This window comes from Salvelinus alpinus, chromosome 5, assembly GCF_045679555.1.
Source record: "Salvelinus alpinus chromosome 5, SLU_Salpinus.1, whole genome shotgun sequence".
Classification (NCBI taxonomy): domain Eukaryota; kingdom Metazoa; phylum Chordata; class Actinopteri; order Salmoniformes; family Salmonidae; genus Salvelinus; species Salvelinus alpinus.
This window is the reverse complement of record NC_092090.1, coordinates 15,118,902-15,130,160: the sequence shown is the minus strand read 5'-3', so window position 1 is coordinate 15,130,160 and position 11,259 is coordinate 15,118,902. Positions and strand designations below refer to the sequence as shown.

General features: G+C 42.3%; 1 protein-coding gene across 2 annotated transcripts; it reads right to left on the bottom strand.

The window, feature by feature from the left end:
* Positions 1–247: 247 nt before the first annotated feature.
* LOC139575604 (ceroid-lipofuscinosis neuronal protein 6 homolog) lies at positions 248–10,031 on the bottom strand. Of its 2 annotated transcripts, none has more exons than XM_071400741.1 (7): positions 9,918–10,031; positions 6,370–6,468; positions 5,591–5,779; positions 5,250–5,305; positions 1,729–1,851; positions 918–1,203; positions 248–612 (listed from the first exon to the last, which is right to left on the bottom strand). In XM_071400741.1, exons 1-6 carry the CDS (start codon positions 10,002–10,004, stop codon positions 933–935), a joined length of 825 nt encoding a protein of 274 aa, XP_071256842.1. In that variant the 5' UTR covers positions 10,005–10,031; the 3' UTR covers positions 248–612; positions 918–932. The 2 variants fall into 2 exon arrangements, with proteins under 2 accessions (XP_071256842.1, XP_071256843.1); XM_071400742.1 differs by having other exon boundaries at positions 248–581.
* Positions 10,032–11,259: the final 1,228 nt, after the last annotated feature.

Sequence of the window (11,259 nt, the reverse complement as noted above, 5' to 3'; positions counted from 1 at the left end):
CAGGGTTGTGGGTTCGATTCCCATAGGGGACCAGTAAGAAAAAAAATATTAAAATGTATGCTCTCACTACTGTAAGTCGCTCACGGTAAGAGCATCGGCTAAATGACTAAAATGTAAATCTGCTATAGGAGACATATGACTTAGACTGCTATAGGAGACATAAACCCTGATGATGATGTCTGTTATACAGTATATGCAAGTACAGTTAAGCATGTCTTCAAAGTTCATAATCACAATATACACAAAGTGGAGTAAGAAACATTTATTACTAAAAATATCTGATATTGAAATGTTCAGACAACTTACTTGAATCAATACAATGATGTTCAAGTACATCCAACACTGACCTTTCTTTGAGTCCATTTCAAAGTTTGGCTTATTTTAAATCAATACTGTAACATTGCATACTGTAAGATGGTCATTGTCATGTGGACGGGGTTGGGGGAGTGGTGGGGTGCAACTGTAGAAAAGAGGGGCCTGTCCCAGAATGCAGCACAACACTGTGCTCGATCCACACTCCATGTGGCGCTTGCTGATGATGTCATTCTGACATTCGGGAGCGGAGCAGATAGACCATTTATCTGGAGCAGGAAAGTTTCAGACCTGTCAATTCTACAGAAATGCAAGATATTGATGGAATCCATTCAGTCAGTATTAGTCCATTCCACAGGAGGCTGGTGATGGGAGGATGGCTCATAATAACTTTCCTTACTCCATGCAAAACTAACCTGGGTAACTAATTGTTAACACAAACTAGCATCATACTGGCTCCCAGGCTAACACAAACTAGTATTATCATACTGGCTCCCAGGCTAACACAAACTAGTATTATCATACTGGCTCCCAGGCTAACACAAACTAGCATCATCATACTGGCACCCATGCTAACACAAACTAGCATCATACTGGACACTCACCTGTTGTCACTCCTATCAGTGGCTGTCCTTAACGTGTAATGTGTAGTAGGACCAGGGCTCGGGGACGTACAGGTGACCGGGGTATTTCTTACGCAGCACCGGGTCGCTCCACAGCCAGGCCACCCACACGGCCACCAGGCACATGGTGACAGAGAAGCTGACAAACAGAAAGAGGCCATTGGCGTCTGGGACAGAGCCCTTATGCCGCTGGTGGATCACCGTGGCTACCATAGCTAGGAAGGTGAGGAGGAAGAGTTGGAAGATCTGACCCTCTGTGACCAAGTACCTGAGAGGGTGTGAGAGAGGGGCAGAAGTGAGAGCTGCAGTCAAGATACTTTCACTTTCTAGAAGGAAATACTTAGAGTTGAGCCATGCGTCACACAGTGAAATGTCCCATACTTCAGGTACTTTCAGTACGACAAATCGGAGTACATAAATCACACAATGGAGTACATTTGTCAATTAGAATTCAGCAAACCTCTAAGACAGTGATCATGAACTAGATTCAGCCGCGGGCCAGATGGTCAGAGGGCCGGAACATAATTACAAATCATTTGTAGACTGCAAATTGATCGCAAGAAGCCCAAACAGATATGACTAAAACAATAATTTCAAAACTTGCTCACATTTGTATACGATCACATATATCTTTATACAGATTTCCAAAATTAAAATCACTTGGGAGGTGAATTGCTGGTGTTTTTACAGTCTTATATGTCTAACAATAAAAAATAAAAAAAAGTTTAAAAAAAAGTTTTACATACGTAAATCTTTTCTCAAGTCAAAAGAAGGAAGTAATGAGGGAACTGACCAATAGTAGAGGGCACTGGGTCCGAGTAGCAGCCAACCAGACAGGGGCATTGTCTTCTCCTCTTTGACGTGAGTAAAGCAGCCAGTGAAGTAGAGGAAGAGGATGATGAAGAAAGGAATATACCTGGAGGAAGAGAGAAGGAGAGAACTCAGTTGAAAACTAGTTCATGTCAACTTATTACAAACTCATTACAAATACTGAACACGGGTCACAGTAATAATGTTTACATACTGTATATAGTGTATTCTAGTCAAGACTCATCCTATATAACTACTGCTGTACACACCTTTTCTAGTCACATTCTGTCCATAATGTCATTGTCTATCCATACCATCATATACATACATATTTATATTCCGGACTCTGATATTGCTTGTTCTAATATTTCTTAATTCCTTTATTGAAATGTTTTGGACTTGCATTTGCTTATTGCTTTGTATTGTTCGGTATTACTGCACTGAACATCCGCAACGTATGTGTACCCGGACAATACCATCCGCAACGTATGTGTACCCGGACAATAACATCTGCAACGTATGTGTACCCGGACAATAACATCTGCAACGTATGTGTACCCGAACAATAACATCCGCAACGTATGTGTACCCGGACAATACCATCCGCAACGTATGTGTACCCGGACAATACCATCCGCAACGTATGTGTACCCGGACAATAACATCTGCAACGTATGTGAACCCGGACAATAACATCTGCAACGTATGTGTACCCGAACAATAACATCTGCATCGTATGTGTACCCGAACAATAACATCTGCAACGTATGTGTACCCGGACAATAACATCTGCAACGTATGTGTACCCGGACAATAACATCTGCAACGTATGTGAACCCGGACAATAACATCTGCAACGTATGTGTACCCGAACAATAACATCTGCAACGTATGTGTACCCGGACAATAACATTTGCAACGTATGTGTACCCGAACAATAACATCTGCAACGTATGTGTACCCGAACAATAACATCTGCAACGTATGTGTACCCGAACAATAACATTTGCAACGTATGTGTACCCGAACAATAACATTTGCAACGTATGTGTACCCGAACAATAACATCTGCAACGTATGTGTACCCGGACAATAACATTTGCAACGTACGTGTACCCGAACAATAACATCTGCAACGTACGTGTACCCGGACAATAACATCTGCAACGTACGTGTACCCGGACAATAACATCTGCAACGTACGTGTACCCGGACAATAACATCTGCAACGTACGTGTACCCGGACAATAACATCTGCAACGTACGTGTACCCGGACAATAACATCTGCAACGTACGTGTACCCGAACAATAACATCTGCAACGTACGTGTACCCGAACAATAACATCTGCAACGTATGTGTACCCGGACAATAACATCTGCAACGTATGCGTACCCGAACAATAACATCTGCAACGTATGTGTACCCGAACAATAACATCTGCAACGTACGTGTACCCGAACAATAACATCTGCAACGTATGTGAACCCGGACAATAACATCTGCAACGTACGTGTACCCGAACAATAACATCTGCAACGTATGTGTACCCGGACAATAACATCTGCAACGTATGTGTACCCGAACAATAACATCTGCAACGTATGTGAACCCGGACAATAACATCTGCAACGTACGTGTACCCGAACAATAACATCTGCAACGTATGTGTACCCGAACAATAACATCTGCAACGTATGTGTACCCGGACAATAACATCTGCAACGTACGTGTACCCGAACAATAACATCTGCAACGTACGTGTACCCGGACAATAACATCTGCAACGTACGTGTACCCGGACAATAACATCTGCAACGTACGTGTACCCGGACAATAACATCTGCAACGTACGTGTACCCGAACAATAACATCTGCAACGTACGTGTACCCGGACAATAACATCTGCAACGTACGTGTACCCGGACAATAACATCTGCAACGTACGTGTACCCGGACAATAACATCTGCAACGTACGTGTACCCGAACAATAACATCTGCAACGTACGTGTACCCGGACAATAACATCTGCAACGTACGTGTACCCGGACAATAACATCTGCAACGTACGTGTACCCGAACAATAACATCTGCAACGTATGTGTACCCGAACAATAACATCTGCATCGTACGTGTACCCGAACAATAACATCTGCAACGTACGTGTACCCGAACAATAACATCTGCAACGTATGTGTACCCGGACAATAACATCCGCAACGTATGTGTACCCGGACAATAACATCCGCAACGTATGTGTACCCGGACAATACCATCCGCAACGTATGTGTACCCGGACAATACCATCCGCAACGTATGTGTACCCGGACAATACCATCCGCAACGTATGTGTACCCGGACAATAACATCTGCAACGTACGTGTACCCGGACAATAACATCTGCAACGTACGTGTACCCGGACAATAACATCTGCAACGTACGTGTACCCGGACAATAACATCTGCAACGTATGTGTACCCGGACAATAACATCTGCAACGTATGTGTACCCGGACAATAACATCTGCAACGTATGCGTACCCGGACAATAACATCTGCAACGTACGTGTACCCGGACAATAACATCTGCAACGTATGTGTACCCGGACAATAACATCTGCAACGTATGTGTACCCGGACAATAACATCTGCAACGTATGCGTACCCGGACAATAACATCTGCAACGTATGCGTACCCGGACAATAACATCTGCAACGTATGCGTACCCGGACAATAACATCTGCAACGTATGTGTACCCGAACAATAACATCTGCAACGTATGTGTACCCGAACAATAACATCTGCAACGTATGTGTACCCGGACAATACCATCCGCAACGTATGTGTACCCGGACAATACCATCCGCAACGTATGTGTACCCGGACAATACCATCCGCAACGTATGTGTACCCGGACAATACCATCCGCAACGTATGTGTACCCGGACAATAACATCTGCAACGTATGTGTACCCGGACAATAACATCTGCAACGTATGTGTACCCGGACAATAACATCTGCAACGTACGTGTACCCGGACAATAACATCTGCAACGTATGTGTACCCGGACAATAACATCTGCAACGTATGTGTACCCGGACAATAACATCTGCAACGTATGTGTACCCGGACAATAACATCTGCAACGTATGCGTACCCGGACAATAACATCTGCAACGTATGTGTACCCGGACAATAACATCTGCAACGTATGTGTACCCGGACAATAACATCTGCAACGTATGTGTACCCGAACAATAACATCTGCAACGTATGTGTACCCGGACAATAACATCTGCAACGTATGTGTACCCGAACAATAACATTTGATTTGATTTTTAGATATACAGGCAAAAATATATAAAGCAACTCAATTTGAAAAACAGTCATTGTTTCAATCACTTTAAAAAGTTTTTAATCTAAGTTATATTATCAACCAATAGCATGTTATGACAGTTAAGCAGAAGAGAATATTCCATTAAAAGGGTTTACCACATACCACATCAAATGTCCCAGTTGTTCATCATAAAAATAAAGAAGCTCAAACGAATCAATCTAAAATAAATAAAATAAGAAACATGTTCAAACAACATCAACAGCATTTCTGTTGTTGGTGGATATAAAACAGCATTAGGGACAGTAACAGAAGGAGCTGTAGGGACAGCATACATTTGAGCTCCACCAGGCACCATCCGTTCATTCATCTCGGTTAACCCAGAACTATAACCTTGCATAATTTGGTCATATTGTATCAGAAGGAGTTGGGTGAAAAGCAGAAGACGTTTCCATCCCGTACGGACTAACAAAGTATATCTTCTCTAATAAAAAGGTGTAGCCTACCAGTGTAGCAGGTTTGAGGTCTTTGATGATGGGGTTCTCTCTGACAGACAGGTGGAGCTGGTAGCCACTCAGCAGCAGACGATGGTTGATGGAGTCGCCCACCAGGTGGATGCTGGCGCCCATCACAAAGGTGATGATGCTCAGGTACACGGCGGAGCGAGGCAGGGCCCTGGGACTCCGCTCAATCAGCTGCTCGGAGAGGGACGAGAGCACACACACATTAACAGGCATGTAAACACACACACATTAACAGGCATGTAAACACACACACACATTAACAGGCATGTAAATGTAACCGATGTGAAATGGCTAGCTAGGTAGCGGTGGTGCGCGCTAGCAGCCTTTCAGTCGGTGACGTCACTTGCTCTGAAACCTTGAAGTAGTGGTTCCCCTTGCTCTGCAAGGGCCGCGGCTTTTGTGGAGCGATGGGTAATGATGCTTCGTGGGTGTCAGTTGTTGATGTGTGCAGAGGGTCCCTGGTTCGCGCCCGGGTCGGGGCGAGGGGACGGACTAAAGTTATACTGTTACATTGATGCTGTTGACCCGGATCACTGGTTGCTGCGGTGTGCATGTACAGTCAGTGTGCATGCACACACACGCACTTAGTATAGCATGTGAGCATCACAAATGAATCAGATTAATTCATTACATATTGAAAAGCGATTATTTTGGACACATTTCATTATCACTGTAGCTTCTTATAGGGCAACTGTGATTGTGAACAAACGGTATCAACCAGCGTTGCAGTTTGTGTTTGCTGGTTCCAGACAGTCACCCACCTTGAGCAGTAGGAATGGCGTGATGACATTGTAGGCCATGTGAAAGTAGTCTCCAGCACTGGGCTTGTTCAGGGGGAACCACTCCAGAGGGAGAAGGATCTGAATTAAATCATGGATACAACACAGGGTTACATTCATAGCATAGAGTTGAATGCTGATATAACGAGGCTATTTGTTTGTTACACTTTGTTATTTAGTCAAATATATTATTGTAGCAGGGTGGTTCCACGCCAGGACAGCCCGGAAGTATTTTGGGTGTCACAGATTGTTATGGCAATTCTCACATAGAAACTTCATTGGAAGGAAGTATGATTGACATGCTTTTTACACTTGCATCACAATGTTTTTTTCTTCGAAAGTCATGTTGAAAGTGCCTCCTGTAAGAACCTATGATCCATGAACAGAACGTGATACAGACATCTCAGTGTCATTGTACTCCTTATAGCAGGCCTGGACGACTCCAGTCCTCGGGGACCTGATTGGTGGCACACTTTTGCCCCAGTCCCAGCTAACACACCCGACTCCAATAATCAACTAATCATGATCTTCAGTTTAGAATGCAATTAGTTTAAATCAACTGTGTTTTCTAGAGGATTGGGGAAAAGTGTGACACCAATCAGGCCCCAGAGGACTGGAGTTGCCCAGGCCTGCCTTATAGTGCGCTCTAAAATATGGAATATGTCTTGAACATTCATTTATTCAACATAAAACATTAATATCTCAAAGTACCTTTTTTGATGTAGCATATTTTTAGACATTGTTTGGAACAATATACTCTTAAAACAGGTCACATTTCTAGAGTGGCTCTCTGGTACTTTAGAAGATATGAAGCATATATTAAAGACATAGGTCTTTAATAAATCATAGCCCTCCTTTAGGATTGCACATTCAGCAAATCACCAGCAGAGGGAGTTCCATTTGAATCCATTTTCCCATTCACTGTGTTGGTGGTGGTAATAAAATGCATCATAACTTAAAAATTAGCAGACAACCACCTCTGGAAATGTGATGTACTTATAGAGTATATTGTTCCAACCAATGTCGTAAAATTAGGAAAATCAAAAAGGGTACTTATGAGTTTTATGTTGAATAAATTAATGTGACAAATTGAATTTCAGAACTTAAACATACTCGATACTAGTGATAGGGGCTATAAAATAAAATCTATAGTTCCATATCAAAATATTATTGTGGGCGATATCATATCGATACTTTGATAGATTTTGAAAAAATATCAAACTCACCAAAACTCATCCTATAGCTTGTTCTCCATCTTTTTAAATAGTGAGCCAACATGTTTTCAGCTCTTTTATATCAATGACTGATCAGAACTCATTTCCCCATGCTCTCTCTTCTCTCTCCACAGCAGACATAGTGTATCAAATAGCAGAATCGTGAGAATCGCAATACATATCGTATCGGCACCTAAGCATGGTGATAATAACGTATTGTGAGGTCCCTGGCAATCCCCTACTCCACACACTAAGGAGTATGACTGCACGGTTCACGGATCATAGGGTCTTACTCTAGTGGAAGAATGAGAGAAGGTTCTACTCGAGACTAGCGACTTGCTGAGGCCCAGCTTGAAGACTCAATCATGATTTATGACGTTGTTTGGATGGCTGACCATCTGTGGGCTATCACAGAGGTCAAGCACACCTTCTCTGTGGTTTTCTCCGGGGAGAGACGTTCCCATGGAAGTCCTGGGGTCAGTGCCGCCAGGAGAGGTGGGAAAACTGGTGAAACTTGAATCGACTAAATTAATGTTACTGTGTGAATTACATTGTCATGTTTGGATTGTTTCAAGAGTTCATAAAGTGCAAAGAATGTTAATGTTTTATTGTACTGTAAATGGCATGGATTTATTGTTACAGGGAAAGTGATATTTTGTTCGTCGGATTGCGGATAGTTCAAAAGGAGCGACACAGGGGTGTGCTCCTATCATTTAGATTAGAATCTGGTTGTGTTTCCTGTCTTCTGTTTTTGCTAGCAAAGTGTAACGAAATGTTCATTCAGGTTGGGGGTGAGTTTCTGCTTGAATTTGACAGTGAATTCACTTATACTTTGAGAACTTGCTCAAGCTGCTGTATCACCCACTGCTTTTTCTTTTAGAGAGGATTCTGAACTGAAGACACGTGTAACTACGTTAAGCCTATTGGTGACAGTCATTTACTCTGAGTATTCTGTAAGGTATCATGTACACTTTTTTTCTTCTTCTGTTAATTATTTTGTGACTAAAATGATATTAGTTGAAATGAGTAAATTGATTCCTCGTTCTACAGATTAATTGACTATACGCTTATAATTTATGTCTATCGATAGTTGTTTTTTTACACTATACATGCTTGGATACCACCTTGACATCTCTGATCTGCTTGCCTCAATAAATCAATGCTAGAACATTGGTCGCCAGGATAAGCTATTTGTAACAAGTCTCTTAATAATTTTATAACGGTGCAAGTTAGATGTTAATTCTATTCAGAGGTAATTCAAGGCTCGCTACCTGCACTAGGTTTATCCAGAGATGTACAGGACGTATTTATTCACATAATATTACAGTCAGATTGATCAATGTAGTTTATTATTATATTCAACATACTTTCTACATAATGGTTGGATAATTTCAACCAAACTACATTACAGCAGGCATAGGTCTAAAAAAGGGCTTACATTTTGTATTAAATAGCTTGTTTGTTACAATAGTTGAAAATGGCGTGGCCAAACATGAGAATGAAGGGTATGGTTTGTGCACCATAGAAGTACACATTCATCAACCTATTAGAGTGTCAAACAAATCATGTTTGTTCGTGGTCATTCATTATGATTTGTTCTGACAGTTTTAAGACAAGTCATGGAATCTAACTCTAAATGACTTCGTTGACAAAGACCAACACAAAGTTAACATGGACTTGCCCTTACAACACACTGAACAGGCAGGGACTGAAAATGCTGCAACAGCTGTCCCTGTTCAAATACACCTCCACATGAAGCTTATATGGTTGACTAAAGTAATCCATAATGGATTTGTGTCATGAATCATTTCCTTCAAGATGTTGTTGTGGAGTCACGCACTCCACCCCGTGTGGTAGGCTTATTCCTCTTTGGGATATGAGGTAGCCTAAGATGGCCACGTTCATCATGATTTTCTCGAAAATGGTTTGTGATACAAATGTAAAAAAGTATGTCAAATATCCTTCACCCCAACTGAAGTTTCTAAGTAAGAATTTTACATTTTTTAATTTAACCTTTATTTAACTAAGCAAGTCAGTTTAGAACAAATTCATATTTAAAATGACGGCCTACACCGGCCAAACCCTCCCCTAACCCGGATGACGCTGGGCCAATTGTGCGCCGCCCTATGGGACTCCCAATCACGGCCGATTGTGAATGGAATCGAACCAGGGTCTGTAACGACACCTCTAGCACTGAGATGCAGTGCCTTAGACCGCTGCGCCACTCGAGAGCCCAAATGCCAGAACAACCTGGAGATAACCCTCAAATCTTTTCAAGCTGTCCTGGTATGGAATCTCTCAGCAGGTTGTCCATACCATTACAATGGGCCTTCCAAAGTCCAGTACCCAGTTTTGCACTGTGAGATAGAACCACAGGTCAAAGTGGAACTGTGGACTCTTCATTGATGACCCCTCTGGCTTGGACCCTGGTTGGCTTTAGAGAAAGACACATTATGAAGTATGAATTCCCTCCAACTCCAAAACAACATGATACAGAATGACAATGTATGAACAAGACGTTAGCCAATATGTAGGAACACAACAGTGCTGTAGTAGGCCTACACCTATATGAATACACATAAATAATCATTATCTTTCTGTTCATGTAGCCTCCTCTATTATTCATCACTATTACTGTTGTTGGCCTTGATCTACCTCTGAGGTTAACGCCAGTGGGGGAAATAGCACGAGGACATGTAAATAAATAAGATGCATGTTATTCAGTTGTTTGCCACAGTGGAGACACAGTCCAGTGCATTCCTTGTACAGGCCCCATCTGTTCCTAACTCGCTGCAAATAATGGGCAACATAAAAGCCAAGATACACTGTATTGTATAGCTGTGCTTGACAACCTTCACAGCCGCCATCATTTGAAAGCATTACAGGCTGACAACTTCCCTGTCCTTGGTCACATGACACTGACCATGAACACATTACAAGGCAAGAAGAACTTCAGCCAGCAAGCACAGGCAATAACTAACCTAGTTTAGAATATATGGGGCAGTTTTGAGTGGCAGACTGATATGCCTTTACAGTATATTTTCTACTGACACTGTCTGACAGTAGCCTAGCGGACTAAACTCCACGGTGCAGGAAGTGTCTGATAAACTTCAACAGAGTGGAGCCGAGACCAGGCTTTGTGGAATCTAGCTCTGACTAGACCAATTCGCCCTATTGGTCAATACTAACAAGAAATTCAAATTATGGAACGCCCACCTTGTACACGTGTTTAAAAGCACTCGACGCTTTTGGGACAAATAAAACCACTCGTGGGCCAAGTCGACAGTTGGAGAATCCTGTCTTACAGCAACAGCAATGAGCACACAGGCGGTGGTTGTATTTGAATGAACTATTATTGAAACAGTAATTAACGTGATAGATTTCAGTAAGCAAATAAATGTATGCAACTACAGAGGACAGACATAAGTACAAGTGGGGCGTTTCATAATTTACATTTTACAAGTATTGACCATGGGCGAATCGATGTAGTCGGAGAAAGATTCCACAAAGCCGCTCCACTCTGATGGTAAAGTTCACAAAGGGTGGAGTTCAGTCCGCTAACAGTAGCCTAGTCTTTATTGTTTACGTTTCGTTGATAGACAAATGCCTGAGACACTTCGGCTTATCAGGGCGACTCTTTCGACATGCACGGTGCCGC

What these genes read in the sequence shown, in the direction of transcription:
- LOC139575604 (XM_071400741.1), bottom strand. Translation starts at nt 10,004, where the DNA reads ATGAAGAGTCCACAGTTCCACTTTGACCTGTGGTTCTATCTCACAGTG. An exon ending in CGCCATTCCTACTGCTCAAG is followed by an intron (nt 5,780 to 6,369) that starts GTGGGTGACTGT and finishes CTCTCCGAGCAG; the next exon opens with CTGATTGAGCGGAGTCCCAG. An exon ending in ACCTCAAACCTGCTACACTG is followed by an intron (nt 5,306 to 5,590) that starts GTAGGCTACACC and finishes TATTTATTTTAG; the next exon opens with ATTGATTCGTTTGAGCTTCT.